The 18,816-nt window shown below is 44.0% G+C and overlaps 1 protein-coding gene across 1 annotated transcript; it reads right to left on the bottom strand.

Moving 5' to 3' along the window:
* Positions 1–857: 857 nt before the first annotated feature.
* Positions 858–17,981, bottom strand: CIMAP2 (ciliary microtubule associated protein 2). Its single transcript, XM_081915867.1, has 11 exons — positions 17,844–17,981; positions 17,178–17,650; positions 13,227–13,314; positions 10,909–11,079; positions 9,708–9,830; positions 6,947–7,075; positions 6,533–6,676; positions 5,231–5,395; positions 4,148–4,276; positions 1,644–1,774; positions 858–1,169 (listed from the first exon to the last, which is right to left on the bottom strand). The coding sequence occupies exons 2-11, from the start codon at positions 17,228–17,230 to the stop codon at positions 1,124–1,126; spliced, it is 1,179 nt and encodes a 392-aa protein (XP_081771993.1). The 5' UTR covers positions 17,231–17,650; positions 17,844–17,981; the 3' UTR covers positions 858–1,123.
* Positions 17,982–18,816: the final 835 nt, after the last annotated feature.

Below are 18,816 nucleotides of genomic sequence, written 5' to 3'. Positions count from 1 at the left end.
AGTAAACCTTGCCATAAATTCCTACAGGGTCTTGCCTGGCATTATTTTACCACATTATGTGCAAGTTAACATTTATTCAGAAGTATAATAAAATGTCCTTAAAGGAACTGACAGAATGAATTAATACTTCAATTCCTTGTGCTTCAGTACTATCTAATTCAGAAGTAACGAATATGTGCCCTCTTAACATTGTTGACCTCATGGTCGGGGATGGTGGTCCTTGTAGTTGCATCAACATCTGGAAAGCATCCTGTTGGCTCATGTTGGTCTAGTTAAATAGAATTTTTCATACACCAAATAGGATTGAACCATTTAGTGTTCAAATGCTGTGACAGTCAATGCTACCCTATGAGATCTCTAGGGAATATGCCCACCCACAAAAAAGCAAGAAAATGTTCAATGGTGTTAATCATCAATGAAACAACAAATTGATAGGAAACACAACTACTTGTATTCATGCCAATCATCCCTGTCGGGATACAGTCTTATATCTCTAGCAACTGCTGCTATTTCTGTTCGTGTGACTGCATTGAAGGATTGCACAAGGTTTATATGTGCACATACATTGTACACCTGCCAAGTTAACTTCAGGTATTACACTGGAGCCAAGAAGCTCCTCCTCCTCCTCCATCACCATCAACCAGCATGTATTGGTGCTTCTGATACGAGTTCAGACTTTCCAGGTAGATCCCTGGCAGAGAAGAGGCACTTTAAAAAACACCTGACCCTGATTGTCTGCAATATTTGGAGGAACTAGTAGCAACTGCAAACTGTGCTTTCTTTACTCATACAACTGACTAGTACAATTATTATTATTTTTTGCTGGTGTTGACTACTTGTAACAGTAAGCAGTTCAGTTTGTGTCTAGCATTTTTAATATTGATATAATTACATCAGCATGCTGGTTTTCAAAAAACACATTAACCATATTCCACCAAGTGTCTTGATTTGAGTGTTATACATAATTACCAAGAAATGATTGTAGGTGGGTACGGGATACGATATAGCAAATGTTGAGGTGTCTGTGTCCTCTTGGCAGGATTTTTTATGGACATTAACTAGAAATGCAGCTGATACCTGGTGACTTAACTATGTTTCAGGAAGCAACGAGTCTTCAGGTAGATTAACAGAGTCTTTGGAGGCCTTTATTAACAGGCGTAATCCTCTCCCTGAAAAAGAGGATTGAATTGTTAGAAGAGTAAGCCCGCAAAATGTTTACCTTCAAAGAGATGCAAATGAGCTGGAAATTGCACCCAATTCAAGAATTAATTTTAGGAATTCTAGTTAAGCTCCACTCCTTCTGGGTTCTAGTCTATTGTTCCCCTGGTTTGTTTAGCCTTACGGAAGCAGAATGGGCAACATCTTTTTATCTCCACATGAGACATTTTCACTCTAAACGCTTCCTGTCTCACTGGCCTGAGCCAAATCCTCAACATTTCACAAGCCCAATTCTATTACTATTCTAGATCCTGAAAAGTTTCCAAATTCTAAAACTAAGTTACAATCAAAACTTGTCATCCAAAACAAGGCATGCAAATTAGGCCAAGTGTACAAATTCGAATGAATTGCTCAAGCACAATTTCATGTACTGCTAGAACTTAGAAGTTGCTGCTTCCTCTGTGTTTTGTAATTTTTTTACTTACTGTAAGCACTTGTCCCTCTCCAGGTTACTAAGGTAACGCTGTGTATCATTCATATAAAGCGAACGGTATCTGATCTTCTTTCGGTATTTTTCATGTTTCATAGTATCATAGCGGCCAACTCCAACTGGGTTCTATAAACAGGAAAGCAGACAAGGAGCAGCTTTGGGTATCCTGAGATGCAGATCTGTAAAGCCCTTGAGCATCCACTTCTTGTCTGGCCAATGGAATGAAAGTAAGCTCATGCTGGGGAGATGAATGGGCATTCAGCATTCCCTCTGTGCAAAATCCCCTTTTGGCATTAGACAGTAGAAGTGCAAAATGCACAGGTTTGGACTACTTTCACAACTGCTTGTTAATGTTCCCTGTTATGTCTGAGACTTTCTGATTTTTGTGAGTGACATCATGAATGTTCAGCTGCACTATAGTGAAGATGATACCACCTCTCATCTTTATAACATTGGAACAGACATCCACCTCATTGATACCCAATATATAATGTATCTACATATCTTGTTATAAGGTCCTCCAGATGTTGGTGGACTACAACTTCCATCGTCCGTGGACATTGGTCATGCTGGGGCTGATGGGAGTTGTAGCTCAACATACAGAGAGCCACAGACTCCCCCCCCCCATGTCTTAAAGGAAGACTTCTGATCCTCTCAAAGGGAGAATGGGTTGAAAGAATTGTGAACATAGCCTTAAAGGCTTTGACATCACAATCCAAAGGCTCACTCCACTTGTTCATGAATCTCTATAAGTGCAGTGGATTAGTCTAATGAGTAGAATGATTTCAAACCAATCTATTTGGACAATATACCAATGGCTTGACCCTATATTAGGCCATTCCATCTAGTCCTCCAACAGCCCCCCCCCCCACGATTTCACACTGGGATTCCTGTCACCAGAAATGTCAGTGGCCCTGCTAGAGGGAAATGTTCCACAACCCACCTAGCCTTTTATTGGGGGCAAAGCCCTCTCCCTTGCTGCTGTTAGGAAGTCGCCTAAAAAATAAATTGGCCCATGTAATTCAGCACTGTCTGCACCGACTGGGAGCCGCTGTCCAGGGTTTCAGGTGAAAGTCCACCCACCCACTGACTGAGAATGACAAACATTGGACCTGGGACCTTTGGCATGCCAAACACAGGCTCTTCTTCTGAGCTATGCCTCTTTTCCAATGTTGCCATTAGTACAATTGCTGTAGGGAGAGGCCATGCATCTAAAACGCCTCTGCAAAGGGTCCTCCCCGTCCCCTTGGGGTAAGAATGGCAGTAGAAGAGAGAGAGGCTGTTCCGGCTATCAACAACACTCCATTTGCATGTTTTGTACTTGAGAACATCAATCCCCTCTTTCATTTCCATACGTGTACAAGAATTCTCATTCATTTCACCAACTCTGGCTATTTGAACCCAGATCACTGAGGAGGCCCCTCTGAAGTAGGCTTTTTTTTAGATGTCCCAGTGGCCAGAGCAAAACGATTTGCTCCTCCGTTGCATTAAAAACTCTCGAACCGCCGGCAGGTAAGTTCAGTTCTCTGCCAACTTTATCCGCGACACTTAATCACCACCAGCAAAGTTCCCCATCAATTATGAAAGAGCCCTTCATTCTTGACCTCTTTTAAGTTCCCTGCTCTCCAGGATCAAGGAGAGAGAACAAACCCTGCCTGGGAGTCCTTACCTGTTCCCTAAGTGGAAGTGAACTCTTTCAAATGAAAGCTTTCGCTGACTGAGTCCTCCCAGCTTTGTTCCAGTTCACCACAGGAACCCGGAAAAGATGAATGCAGATGATACAAGAAAGGGCACAAGGAGAAGGAGGAACAGAGCCAGAGCCATCCCTTTGGCACATCATTACTAAAAGGAGTTTTAGCCTATCAGCAAAAGGGATGCGACACTATCAAACAATCTAAAATAGATTCCCTCAACCCAGCACAGTGTAAGGGGCGCTTGAGCCTAGTGGAGACAAAAGTATTTCATTTGAGCACTGCAAAATTCCTGATCTTAAATGTGTTTGCTTGGGGGGAAATAGTCCTAAGTAAGTACACATAGGAGCATGGTCAAAGTATAAGGCAGGGATGGCCAGGTGTGTGTGTGGCCCCACCTGCAACTTGCCAGTGGCAGAGGAAATGTTTCCAACCAATCCGATTCTCTGCCACTTCACCCTTCGTGCCTTTGCCATGCTTCCTGGTGGGCTCATGTGAGATGCCCATTGCTCCATTGAGCCCCTTCTCAGGACAGGCAAATCGATCCATTTTGGTTTCTCTCCATTTCTCATTTTCCCATTTAGTACATACATTACTTGGCAGGAGAACTGCACTGGAATATCTGGAGAAGTGCAAATTTTGAAAGATGGCTGTGTTTCGCTTTCCATAGTTTTTCAGGAAGGGCAAGTTAGTTAGCTGCACCTTTATATGCAAACTGAATTCAAATTCTCTCCCCTTTCTGCCACTGGGAAAATTACGGTAAGCGGTCTTTCTTAGTCAAACTCTGATCATATAATTTCCCACTCACAGCATTTCCAACAAACAGACGGTATGCTTTCCTGTCAAATCTTTTTGCACCAATCCAGAACGGTGGCTGATTTTCATACTCTTTTCTCTTGATGGGCTTTATGTCGTATGAGCCTGGCCCTGTCAGGTACTGTAACAAGTAAAATAAATTACTTTGAATCAGTGAATGCAACAGTTGTGTAGCAGCACAAAGAGTATAGAAAAGCATCCTGGGGGAGATACAGCTAGCTACATTGAGCCAGAGACACAGCACAACGTTTTGCTAGAGATTCCCCTTGTTCCCTTGACATTGTGTGATTGAGTGCTTACCAGTTTGGACGCCACATAAAATACTGGCTTCTATGTACTTGGAGCAAGATATGCCTATGACATTTATGAAACAAAGGTTGAAACACAACCTCCAAAACATATATTAATTTGACGCTATCTCAGAATGGCCTGGGACGCGAGTGGCGCTGTGGGTTAAACCACAGAGCCTAGGACTTGCCGATCAGAAGGTCAGTGGTTCGAATCCCCGCAATGGGGTGAGCTCCCATTGTTCGGTCCCAGCTCCTGCCAACCTAGCAGTTTGAAAGCGTGTCAAAGTGCAAGTAGATAAATAGGTACCGCTCCGGCAGGAAGGTAAACAGCGTTTCTGCGCGCTGCTCTGGTTCGCCAGAAGCGGCTTAGTCATGCTGGCCACATGACCCAGAAGCTGTACGCCGGCTCCCTCAGCCAATAAAGTGAGAGGAGTGCCGCAACCCCAGAGTCGGTCACGACTGGACCAAATGGTCAGGGGTCTCTTTACCTTTACCTTTACATCTCACAATGGACTCTGCCTCAAACCCCTAGACTCCAGGTGCGTGGCTGGTTGCCCTCAACTCTGCTTGGTTGATTAGCTGCAGTTTGGCACCTACCTAAAGCTGGGGAGTTAGTCCAGCTCTTTGGAAAGCCTGGGGCCCATAGTAGACTGTCCTAGAAGCCTGTTTGTTCTTTGTTGTTTGTTCCCCACCCACGCTTTTCACATCACACGACATCCCAACCCGGCCATCTGGAAGAAACTGGCACTGTGATTGCAACCAAGAAGCAATGGAAAGTCACCTACTTGTTCACGTGGACACTGGCTGATAGTGGCCCAGAAGATCCGATCAGAGGGGCACTTGGGATTCCAAACATGACTGCCGAAAGTGCCGTGCTTCCTTTTATCCCTTGATTCTAGTACTTCCAGGAAGCTCTTCAGTGTGGTGCCACTCAGTTCGATGGACTTTTTCTAGAAATATTAAACAAGGAAAGGAGATACAGTTGTACCTTGGATCTCAAACGCCTTGCAACTCAAATGTTTTGGCTCCCGAATGCCGCAAACCCAGATTCCGTTCAACAGCCAAGGTACGACTGTATGTGTATATCAAATCTGTGCAATTTTACAAAAGAAGAAGAAGAAGAAGGAAGGAAGTCACCTGAGGGTACTCTTGTTGCTGTTCTTTCATGGAATACAGTTATAATTTTCACACACAACCCCACCCCCAGCTCAATAATCTGAAGGAAGATTGTATCATTGTATCAATGATCTTATATAAAATGAATTTTCAACCTGCATTGTGTAGGCTTACAACAGTTAAAATGCACGTAATGCAATTGAATTTGTTGAACTGTAGGATCTGCCCTGATTCTGCTTTTCGTCTACCACTGCTGACTGGCTTCTTTTTCTATACTGTTTTCATTCAACCTGTAAATTTATCCATTTTGGAAAAGGAAAGCAATGCAATATTTATCTCTGGCAGAAAATTTAGAAGAAAGGGCCATCCCCAAGATTTCCTATGCCCACCCTCCTCCAAACAGCTGCAGTTATTTGCATTGTTCAGCCTCAGATCCATCTGTAGTATTGTATAATGCAAGATTTGTTGTGAGGGTGCTGAGATAATTAATGGAATATGCGGTGTATTGGAACACTTGTGACAAAATGCTAAATAAGTACTTAATCATCAATATAATCGGAATAGTTTGCTCCCCCTGGTCTGGAGTGTTAGAAACATGAAAAACAATATTGCAGTGGAGACATTTGAACTCTTACAAATGCCTGTCTAATAATTTAGACATTTTTCATCTGAATCACCAGTGTTCCAAGCAGCAGAACCTGACAGATCACAAAACTTCAAAATTTAACACATACAAAATTATTTCTTTTTGTGTTTCTATATTTTCTTCTTTTTAAAGACAATCAGAATCTTCTTAAACTCCATTACTCCAAAAGTTGGAGGGTTAAAAGAAGCAGTGTGGGGAAGGTTCATGGACTTTCTGATGTTTTGCCAGTCACTCTGAAGTCTGGCAACTCTATCATTTGAATTACTAACCAGCAACATGACGCTTTAAAAAAAAGTTTGCAAGCAAAGAAGATGAGCGTACATACATCAGTAGCGTAATGCCCACAGACAATAGGCTTTGACCTGTCTCCTGTGAAGGTTTCATAAGGGCCTTTTAAGCTGACCACGCGTTTCAGCATCTCATCCACCCCATTTTTGATATTGTAGGTGCCAGGTCCCAAACCACTTCCCTGAAATCAAGGATTAAGAAAGTATTAGGGAGAGGGAGAGGCTTCTTAAGCAGTTTGCAAAAGTGTAGCATCTGTTGCGTTGAATAGGCGAGGACTTGGACCTGATGTGGCTGTAGTTGTATGAAACTACATGGGATCATAATCCCGTGCCAAAGGTGTGGCATGGGAATGCAATCCCGTATCAGCAACACAAGCCTTCTCCAGCCAGTTCAACAGGAAGACTTTGAAGATCGAGAGCAGCTAAGTAGAGAACTAAGAAACTAAACTTGCCACATTGGGAAAGGCGAAGCATTTTGAAGTTTTACTGTCCATTATTCCAAGTGCAGTCACAGAGCGTTTTTCCTTTTTATCTAGGGCAGCATAAGGATTTCCATAGGTTCCTGGGCCAGGATAACATTCCTAGGATGTTAGGGTGGAGAGAAAGAGAGAGCATTAACATAACCACAGCAGAGCAATGCCCATCTCTTATCTGGACTCCACATTGTTTCCAATGGTGCTCCGAGACTGCTGCTGTTTTTGAGCTGAATGCAACCACATGCTGGCAATTTCATGTTATGCAATTATAGTTGATTTTGAGCTCCAGCTCACCAAGTGCATCTTACCAAAATACTGGACATTTTGCATTAAGAGAAATGATGGGGAATTGCACTAGAAAGCACATACATAGTCACATTTATTATGACACCATGTCATCTAACCTTCCTGCAAACAAATCAGACTCTATGTACATTAAATAGCTAGTGTCGTCTAATCACCTGGCAAACTAATTAGGAGGAATACTCAATAATTATTAGCGAAGTCTTGGGCTGGCAGTTCTTATTTGGTAGGGCTCGTGTGAAAACATCAGGCATTCAAAGGGTGGAGCTTTCCCCAGCAATTGGATGGGAAATGGGAAAAGTTTCACCTACAGAATGAATTTCTGCTCGTCCACTGCTGTTAAAGGTACAGAAGGCCTGCCAGAGGAAAAACTCTAGATCAGGGATGGGAAACGTGTGACCCTTCAGATTTTGTTAGGCTACATCTCCCATCATCCCTGACCCTGGGTCACACTGGCTGGGGCTGACGGAGTCCAACAACATCTGGAGGGCCACAGGTTATTAATCCCTGCCTTGCTTTTGTTCTGCCACATGTACATAAGCTGGTTCTTCATGTCCAATTGCTTCCTAGTTGCCTCTTGTGGAGGAAATAGCTCAGGTTCTTGTAGGAAGGCAAGGAGCCTTCCCTTGACTTCAGGAGCGAGGAGGTGCTATGAGAAAACACCCTTTTAAAAAAACCACACATACACACACACACTTTTACTGAGATTTGTATCAGCTACAAAAACAACCAAAACCTCGCACAGACTAGAGTATTACATATGTCCATATCCTTTGATACTTTAAGACAGTTTCCCTTTTGTGGTACTATTGATATCATCTTTACTACTGTGACATAAGTGAGGGTAGAAAAACCTGGTTTTTTGGAATATGTTGATTATAGAAAAACATTACAAAAACAATTCCTGGAAATTCTGCACGATAGTTCAGAACAAAGAAAACAGTACAACGCAATGAATAATACTGCGATTAAAGGTATTTTGCAGGCAAAGCCATCTTTCCAGCAGTTAAGAGTTGTAATATTTTTTTTAATGTGTTTCACCTACTAATCCACTGTGAGTCACTCTTGCTTCATAAATGTGTCAGTCCGGTGATGAATAATTTTTATTTTGCTGGTGCTAAACCACAAAACCGTTGGAAGGCAGCCAATATATCTGTCCTTCATTCCCACCTCCATGATTCACAAGGAATGGAAGATGTGCGGACAGCTGAATCTTGAGCCTTTCACCACGCCAACTCTCCATCTACATCAAAACCTTTCTTTTTTTACGACACAAGCTCAGTTGCTGTAGCACTACAACTCCCATTATTCCTCACTGTTGGCTATTTTGGCTGGGAATAATGGGACTTGGGAGCCCAATACATATGGAGGACCACAGGCTTCCCACCCCTACTTACGGACTCCTGAGGTAATGAGCAGGTGGTAGACTCTACAGGTGATAGGAGCGGAGGAAGGAGGAATGTACACACTGAAAGGAGCACAAAGCAGGTGACCATAGCAATGGCAGCCATTAGTACATGCATAATGGCTGCAATCTCATTTATGACACGTTAGAACAAGGGGTTTTTAGATGTTAGCCAAATGTAAACCCAGAGGCGGTTTTAAGGTAGTGTGACCAGTTCGGCTGCACTGGGCACTGTGCTGCTGGGGCCATCACAACAATGCTGTAGAGCAGAGCAAGAGAGGTGGAAGGTGCCAAATTTTAGTGTCACACAGAACGCCACTGTAATTTGAGAACCCACGGTCCGCCTCTGGTAACCCCCCTAGTAGGAACAAAACCCAAATGGTTGACTTCTGTATGCTGATGCTGCAGTCCCACCCGCCTTTCTTGATGCTCTGGAGAGACATAGGCTCACATTACTGGGGACAGTGGCTTCATGGTGTGGTTTCTCTAAGCCTACTTTTCAGCCTAGACCCATAACGTAGGTTTTAAAGACCGAATGTTCTTGGTAGGTTGTCAACTCTCCTTTTTTAGCAGAGGTTGGATGGCCATCTGTCATGGATGCTTTAGTTTAGATTCCTGCATTGCAGGGGGTTGGACTAGATGAGCATAGAGTCGGGGATCCCTTCCAACTCTATGATTCCTTTAAAATGGAGACAGTTTCTTTTAATAAAAATATTATTTTCATAATGGAATATGTTGGCGTGGTGAATGGCTCAAGATTCAGCTGTCCACACATCTTCCATTCCATGTGAATCATGGAGGCGGGAATGCATAATGAAATATGTTTTGCATCAATACGGAATTGCACCACAACTGGTGGTTTGAAAGACAGGATCAAAGGAACCAAGACAAACAAATAAAACTCCACAATCCAGGTAGCAAAGTTGGAGACTATACTAAAAATAGCAAATTCAAAGTAGATATGGCAAAAACCATTCGCAAAGAATGTTGCATTTCACACAATTCATTCCGACAAGGACAGATGCGTACCCTGATGCGGTCTTTAAATCTCACTGCTCCGGTGTCACATATTCCTCTAATGCTGTGTGGACGTTTCTCTTGGAGTTGTAGAAAATCTGAGTACTCATAAGTCCCAGGACCCAGCTTTGCTTTCTTGGAGAGAGAAAGGATGCACGTGAATAGGGTTAAGAGATGGCATGTGCAGCTTTAAAACAGCCATCTGGTATGTGGAGTTTGTGGCAGCAAAGGAATGAGGTGGAGCATAGCTCCAGGCTTTATTTTATTTTTCACAGCAGATTGTGCCCCCGGCTAGTGGCAGAAACTAGGGTGGGGGTGATTGAAAGGTAGGTCTGACCTGGTACATGACCCCTTTGTTAGGGAAGCCAGGCTCAGATATGAATGTCATAATTCATCAGGAGTTATTCTGGAGTGTATATGCCAAATATTGGAAATAACTGTGTTATATATAATTGGCAGATAGAAGAGTGGAAGCACCTCTTTTTTATCTTTTTTTGTTTTTGCTTCCTTCCTACTTAGTTTTTGATAGTATTTTATTAATATTAAATAATACTGTTTATGGTTAAGGTAAAGGACCCCTGGATGGTTAAGTCCAGTCAAAGGTGACTATGGCATGTGGCACTTCTCTCACTTCAGGCCGAGGGAGCCGCCAATTGTCCACAGACAGCTTTCCGGGTCATGTGGCTAGCATGACTAAACTGCTTCTGGCACAACAGGATACTGTGATAGAAGCCAGAGCACATGGAAATGCTGTTTACCTTCCCGCCACCTATTTATCTACTTTCACAGGTATGTTTTTGAACTGCTAGGTTGGCAGGAGCTGGGACAGAGCAACAGGAGCTCACCCTTTCACACGGATACGAACTACTGACCTTCAGGTCAGCAAGCCCAAGAGGCTCAGTGGTTTAGACCACAATGCCACCCGTGTACTTGCCTGAGAAATAGACAGGGGTGACAAGATTCCCCCTTACACTTGCCTGATGCCCATTGTTACGCTTGATGGGCCTTTCCTTCATATTTCACAATGATAACATTCTTGGTTATGTAACAAAGACAAACCACATGCCATTTGGAAAATACTCTTAAAGTTGATACCAGTCTCTGAGAAAACTGTGGGCCCGTGTCCTCAGATGTATCTGAAATGAAACTGGCCAATATTTTAACCCCTAGACTAAACCAACATGTAACAAAGAGCTTGAAGCCAAACACTCACCAGAGCTTTCGCCCTGCTGCATATTTCCTTAAAATTGAAATGTGGCATTTTGGTGAGCCTTGCTGCCTCCTGGGCTTTCGCCCAACTAGAGCTTGACATCTTCTTATGCAGATGACTAGAACTGAAGCCTCCATAGTCAATACTGTAGGTGCCTGGTCCTAATTTTCGGTGCTAAAGGAATATATGGTTATTTTCTGCATTTGCTTGCATAGCTACAGTTCTTTGGAAAAACAGCATCGTCAGGGCTAGATAAACTATTAGGTGAAAAGTCTGTACATTCTGAAGCACCCTGGTTCAATGGGTATCCTTCAGCATTAGTTATCCCATTTCAGCAGGATATTTTAATATGCTAATGAAGGCCTCAACTGATATCTGTTAGATTACAGATATTGCTCTTGGATCTCCACCCACCTACCCACATCACTGATTAATAGACCTCTGACATCCACAAATGAAACCATAATACTCCGTTTCCAGCGTAGCATAATTCATATTCTAGAACGGAATGGTATGAGGTTAGTTGCACCAGTGGGAAAGACATAGAATTGTAAAGTTGGAAGGGACCACAAGGGTCATCTAGTCCAACCCCCTGCAATGTAGGAATCTTTGACTTGAACCCATGACCCTGAGATTAAGAGTATCATGCTTTACTGACTGAGCTATCATTGTAGAGCAGAAGCAAGTAATAAAATGAGTGGGGGGGGGGAGAAACAGAGGGTATCATAAGTTTCTTCCTTCCTTCTAAAAGTAATGCTACCAGGTGAGGGACTTAGAGGATAGGTGGGGTCAGTACTGAGACAGTTATGAAGATTTCCATTTAACATGTACCTATAAGTAGTTCAAATTTAACCCACTGTTTACCATCCCTTCTACTTTGTAACAGCTTTCTTGTGGTAATATTCCTCTAAGGTTTTTGACAAGAGGGGTTCAAAGCATTACACTCCCAGAGGGTCCTGTTTCTCCCAGTGCTGCTGCCTTGGATTCAATCTCTCTATCCACATAACACTTTGACCACCCTTTTGTTGCATTTAACAGACTGACACTTTTTTCCCCTCGGTCACACCACAGCCAACTGAAATCCTAAAACTTCCTCTTAACAAAAACTCTGGCATTATCTTCTGACTAACCATCACAGAGCTCAGGGAGGGGCTCTTCCCATTTGTTGGCTGCCAGAGAGTCCGTTGCTTTCTTGATGGCTCTGTCCCTTCTCTTAGCCCTCTTTTAATAGTCTGTCTCCCCAGGTGTTTACCTGCCATGGGAAGCTGGTTTGACGTGTATTTTAACATGCTAAATCCAGTATCTGGCAGCCCACAAGCATTGATTCAATTCTAACACTTACTAAATTCAGGAATGGTGGCTGCTTTGCACCCACAAACTCTGGCACCCAAACTCATAACAATATGATGCCGTCGTCCTTCTGCTCAAGGAGAAGACAACTTTCGCCCTCTCCAATAGCAAACTCAGGCTGTGAATGCTGACAGAAATGAGGCTAAAACGCAGGCAATGAAAACAAGGAGGTGGCGTCATAATGCTTTGAGAGACCCCGAGGTTTCCAGAACTATAAACAGTGCTATTTTCTGGGGGGATGCAGGGGTACACATACCCCTAAACATTTTGTGAATCGAAGTTTGGCCTCATTGAGGGGCAGTATTTCAATATGAGTAGGAAAATGAGAACACCCCTAAACATTTTTTTAGACAAAAAGCACTGACTATAAAAGATATTAAAACAGACCCTCAGGGGGCAAAATATCCGCCAAAAGGGGGAAAAAGGAGGATCAAGCACATTTAGTAGCCACAGAATGTTGAGTATCAGTTGGAAATGAAAAGAAAAACTGAAGTGGGGGTGGAATAGCATATCCTGGAGGAAAGCATGGCTGGATAGAACCATGAAAAAGAGCACTCCTATTAGAACTCGGAGTCCCCGTCCATTTCATTAGAGAAAAGCCAAGTATGTCTTGACCGTGCTCTAGAATGATCAAGGAGTTGGAATCCGTCTAGGGCTAGGCAATGTACGTCTAAATTGGCTTGTCTGATACTCCACACGGGTGGCATGCAAGCAACTGCTTCTATGAGCAGACTACTCAAATGAAATAGTTTGACATCACAACAGCAAACTCCCAAGAGATTGTCCCTCTGTAAATAGTCAGTTTGCAGCTATAGTGGGAGACAAAGTTCTGGATGGTCTAAAGTAGATGCGGGGTAGGGGTGGTGGAGGGAATACTGTACATTAAAAAAATATTGTTCAACCACGCATACAGTAAAACTGAAGACTAGGTTTGCTTTGTGCATGTGAGGCACCCTGAGATATAGACTCACCAAGTCTGAGCAGACCGTTTTGGTGTATGGGGCCTGCAGGTAAGTACTTGGTCTCTTGACATCTGGATAAATTGCTGACACATCAAATCTAGCCAGAGAAATACAAATATGGAGAGCTGAAGGATCCTGCTGGGGCCATTTGAATCAAAGTCATGTAACACAGTTGCTTTCAAAACAATTTTTGACACTCTAGCTATATAACCACAATAATAGCTTCAGGGTAAATGTAGGCAGCCAACCTGTGTTTGGAATGATGCAGAGTGCTGCTTCAAAATCCAGATCCTGCATCTCAGTGTCTCTAGCAGTGCTATTATTCGAGAAAAAGAGGTGCCAGAACTCCCCTTGTTCTCTTAGAAGGGCAATGGCACCCACCTGAGAGGTGCTGGAACTTGAGTTCCGGCAAATTCCAGCTGAGAAAAAGCCCTGGTCTCCAGTTAATCTGTCTATAAGGTTAGAACCAGTTGCTGTCTGACTTGGAGCCTGGAGGACAAGATGGTGCCTCCCTCCCCCCCCCCCCCACTTCCATATTCAGAAGCTAAGCAGGTGGGCACTTGACTCTTACTTCAGTGGTGCCTGGTAATGATGAGCAGCACCCCCCATCATACCTGAGGGCAGCAGGGGGTACATGCCACTTGATCCATCAACACCTTTGCACAACTCCTTACCTACCAGCATCTGCTGCCTGAGGTACTTGCCTGTCTGCCTAATAGTAGGACCAGCTCTGTATGAGGTTGTTTCAGAGCTCGATCTGACTTGCAGAATTCTGGCACAGGGTAATCTACATTAAAATCCTTCCCCCCATATGCCCCCCTGCCCCCTGAAATTGGTTCAAGGGGCTGTTGGGAGGATCCCCAGAACAGCACATGAAAGGGGGTGTTTGTTTCATCTGGCAAGCTGGTGTGCTTACAGAGATAAAGCATTTGTAATAGAAGTAACATTTGAATTGAATTTGAAGTGTCTAACAGCTGAGGCAAATGGGAAGCCCTCTAAGGTGTGAATTAGTGGCACCCAACTTGTGACCCTGCAGATGTTGTTGGACTCCTTTTTAAAATGTTTGATGTTTTATGATGCGTTTATATGTGCTGGAAGCCACTCAAAGTTTCTGGGGTAACCCAGCCAGATGGGTGGGGAATAAATAATAAAATTATTATTAGTAGTATAATTATTATTATTTTATTGGCACCAGCCAGTGTGGCCAATGTTCTGGGATGATGGAGTCAAACATCTGCAAGGCCACAGGTTGCACACTCCCGCTATGGAAGGAAACTACAACCCTATTATGTCTTATTATGAGTACATTTGTGCAGTTGAAGTTCTCTTCTATTAAGGATCTGTGTTCTAGGTCAGTGTTTCCCAACCGGTGTTCCGCGGCACACTAGTTGCCTGGTGTGCCGTGGGAGGGAGGCGGGCGAGTCGGGCGGCGAGAGGCGGGGCGGCAGCGGCATCTCCTGCTGGATGCAAATCCAAACATGGCGGGCGCCTCCCTCGCTCCTTTGTAGGCGGACCATCAAGAGAGAAAGAAAAGGAGGCGAAAGAGCGAGAGAAGGCGCCTGCGCGGAAAGAGGAGCGAGCAGTGTGCCTGCGCGCCGCGGCGCCCAAGTGCAGTGAAATTCCGTGAAGAGGGGAGGGGGGCTGGAAAAGAGAGAAAGGAAAGATTTTTCATTTTTTTTAAAAAAAAAAAAGGAAGAGGGAAAGAAGAGAAAAAGCGGCAGAAGCTGAGGGGAAGGTTTCCGTGAGGGAGAGAGAGAGAGAGAGAAACGCGGGGCTGGCGGGACCCCTCCTCTTCCGCCACGCGTCACCCGCCACCGCCTCAGAATCTCCTCAGGAGCGGCGGCGGCTGCTCCCCCTCGCCCCCTTCCTCCCCCCCAGCCCCCTCCCAACCCCCGGACGAGGGACGCGAGGCGGTGCCGCTGAGAGGACGGGAAGGCCCCCGGCGGCGGGGTCGGCTCGAGCAAGGAGGGGCGAGCGCTAGCCGGCTGGCTCTAGCCCGGCAAGAGGAGGAGGAGGAGCACGCCGTCGCTTCCACAGCGGCCGCCCCACACTCCCCTCCCCGGGCACCGGCGGGGAGAATGACGGAGCTCCAGTCCGCGCTGCTACTGCGGAGACAGCTGGCAGGTCGGTCCGTCCGTCGGTCGGGGCAAAACACACCACAGCACAGGCAGAGGCAGGCAGGCCCGTCTCTCCCTGCCCCCCCCTTGGACCTGGCCGGCCTGGGGTTTGCACCCCAAACATTCATGTCCACCCCAGCTACACAAGCCACACCTTGCTCTCAGTTTGATCTGTCAAATAACTCACCTATCATTCACATAAAGAACCTAGTCTATCCTCAAACGTCAGAATGTACCTCCTCTCTAGCTTCCCCCACTTCATCTAGGCACTTTCAGCCCTTACTTAACCCACCCCAGCCTGCTTACTCTTCCTTCATTTGCTATAAAAACTAAATACAGAGAGAGCCTGAGAGCTGTTGACGAAGAGCTACGTGTGTGTCTTTCTTCGATTCCAGCCAGAATATCAGCTTTGTGTTCAGCCAAACAGGCCCAGGTTGCGCACTGAATAAAGTATTTTATAATTTTTCATATTTCTGTTTACTTACTATTTCATAATAAAGTGATTATAAAATACTTTCTTTGTGTTTATTTGATTCCTATTAAAGAGAGTTACTTTATATATAGTCAATATAGGCACAGAGTTAATTTTTTAAACATTTTCTAATGGTGGTGTGCCTCGAGATTTTTTTCATGAAACAAGTGTGCCTTTGCCCAAAAAAGGTTGGGAAACACTGTTCTAGGTTGATGTGATGCGCAGAATGCAGTTCTGAGCAGGTTCAGGGGTATGTTTGTTTGCTTGTGTAGGACTGTGACTTAGGGCATGTCTACATGGACTTTGAACCAAGATAAATACAGATCTATAAGACAGAAACTGTATATGATCCATACTTGTGTGAATATTTGTATGTGAGAACTTACATTTCTTGCAAAATTAAAATCCATGGTGAATTATTTGTAAGCATTGTACCACGAACACAAGTGGTATATGAACTGTGGCTTGGTTTTTAAAACACAAAATGCCTGCATTACTCAAAGCTGCCAGAAAAGAGCGCCCTCTGCTCAAAATCCCAGAAATCTGGAAGGGTGGCTGTGGTTTCTCTCTCTCTCTCTCTCATATTTTTTTAAAAATTCAACCAGATATCCACATACAGCATCCCAAGAACATAAAAGAAAAAGACAATAACAACAACAACATCCTCAACAACATCTACATCAAAAAGAAAAAATCCTAAGCACGATGTTAAACACAAAATGACAAACTGAAAATGGTCTTATTACTATAGACCCGACTTCTCGTCCACTCCTTACCTCAGATAATCTTCATTAGTTTACTGCCATTACACCATACATTTGATCAAAATGTAAATATGATTGAACTATGTTATCTCTCACTGCAAACTTAAAACTGCTACTAAAGTTATTCAAATGCTGCGACAGAATTTAAACTGGGATAATTATTTTTCAAGTATATTTTAAAGGCTTCCCATTTTGAAATAAATGCTTGTTTTGATTTGTTCTTTATTTTTTCAGACAGGCTATCTAATTCTGTATATTCCACTAATTCTTTCTTTGAGGGTATTTTATCACTCTTCCAATTTGCTGTTATAAGAACTCTTGCAGCCACCATGGCATATAAAAAAATTTCTTTTGCTTTTTTGGGAATATCCAGGTCTGTAATTCCCAAAAGAAAGGCTTCTGGTGTTTTTCCTAAGGGAAGGATGGCTGTGGTTTCTCAAGTGGGAAAGCCACTCACCACATGCTCAGAGACTCTTATATTTTCCGTCTTTCAGGACTGATCATTGATAAGCCCTAGCACAAGTTATGCCCTGTCTTCGAGAAGGTGTAATCTTTTTTTTATTTTTAAAAAAGAAACCAACCCGATTCCTGTGGGAGCAGCCCTTACCTTGCCGTTTGACTCCAAAAGGGGGCACCTGTGAATCTCTTTGGCTCCTCCATCCTCTGATGCTTGGAGCAGAAGGAGGACAACCCCCTTCCTTCTTGGAGATTGCTTCTGACAAGAGCTCTGGAACTTCACTGCCATGACAACACTAGATGCTTGGCTTTCTGTTTCCAAGTGGCTGGGAGGAGCAGGTATTCAGACAGCCTGATATGCTCATGAGGATTTCTCAGTGCTGAAGGCACCTGTGGTGGTTCAGTGCCAGAAATCCCATGTGATACAAAAGGACATTGTTGTGATTTAGGGCTTCCACAGTTCATCTCGAACTTTAAGCTAAAGTAAAAATATGGGAAAGGTTTAGGGAGTGGGAGAGGTGGTGTACAACAGTTGCTTTTTCGGGACTGTCACCACTTGTCTTGATCCTGACATGTGGAAGGGTCAGCCCCTCCATCCAACCTTCAGGAGCCAACGCCTTTCAGCTAAAGGGAGAGGCAGAGAAATAGTTGTAGTCTGCAGCCAGTTTTGCAGCAAATAAAGAATCATTTATATGTTTATGATACACAAGGATTTCTATATATTTGTATATAGCCTGGAGGCCACGCAGAAAGGTCTTCAGAATATATATATATATATATATATATATATATATATATATATATATATTCTGAAGACCTTTTTGCGTGGCCTCCAGGCTAGATGACAGTAACTGAAAAGTGATAATAGTACAAGATAATACAACAACGAGGTTCATTGACAAGGTAGTAGTGACTTATAAACTTCAGGGTGGGGAGGTGATAGTGGCAGTTATCCCTCTCCAGGCCTCAGCTGATGTGGCAGTTTCAACTGCCGCTTTTCAGAGGTTCCGTGGGGACCACAGAGGAGACTAGCACCCCCATCCATGAAAGCTCCGCAGCAACCATGACCAGGTAGTACCAGGTGTTTTAATCACTGGGAGAAAGGCATCTCCTCACACATGCACTTAGATCAGGCATAGGCATACTCGGCTCTCCAGATGTTTTGGGACTACAACTCCCATCATCCCTAGCTAACAGGACCAGTGGTCAGGGATGATGGGAGTTGTAGTCCCAAAACATCTGGAGGGCCTATGCCTGAATTAGACACTCTGCTGTTGGGAGCAGTGAAGGATGATAACCGAAACTATCCACATCCCAGCCTGGTGGTGATGGTAGTGTGGCTGAGAGTTCAGATCAGTGGTTTGGAACCTCCAGCCCATGGAACTATTCAGGCCTGCTAGGCCTCAGAAATTGGACTGCCAAGCCATACCTACCTTTCCCATGTCTGCTGTCATATATGACATCAAGCAGGGGAAGTTCAAGCCATGAGGTCCTCATTTCTTCCTTGGTAGGGAAAACTGGCACTTTCAAAAGATGCCAAATATGAAAAGAGCCAAGTCTTGGCTGCAAAGGAAAAACCAGGAGCGCATTTCTGATTCGTTATTTGCAGCTGCAGCTTGAATTCAAGCCAGGGAGGCAAAGGTAGAGTCTTCTTAAGGAGCTCCAGCTGCAAAGGGAGCTTTTTCCTTCACACCTGAAGGTACAATTGAGGCATCTGATCAAGACCTGTATTTTAAAATGAGCTTAAAAAATATATCTGCAGATGCTTAAAGATGTTTTTATGCCAGGCA

The sequence above is a fragment of the Podarcis melisellensis genome (genome assembly GCF_964234715.1).
Source record: "Podarcis melisellensis genome assembly, chromosome: 6".
Lineage (NCBI taxonomy): Eukaryota > Metazoa > Chordata > Lepidosauria > Squamata > Lacertidae > Podarcis > Podarcis melisellensis.
The sequence above is the reverse complement of the archived record's forward strand: the minus strand, read 5'-3'. Positions and strand labels throughout refer to the sequence as shown.

Excerpts from the sequence above, each read along its gene's own strand:
- CIMAP2 (XM_081915867.1), bottom strand. The coding sequence starts at position 17,230 with ATGGAGGAGCCAAAGAGATTCACAGGTGCCCCCTTTTGGAGTCAAACG. Across the intron at positions 9,831-10,908 it reads GCAGCAGGGCGAAAGCTCTG|AAAGCAAAGCTGGGTCCTGG; the intron begins GTGAGTGTTTGG and ends TCTCTCTCCAAG. Across the intron at positions 6,677-6,946 it reads GCTTCGCCTTTCCCAATGTG|GGAAGTGGTTTGGGACCTGG; the intron begins GCAAGTTTAGTT and ends CCTTGATTTCAG.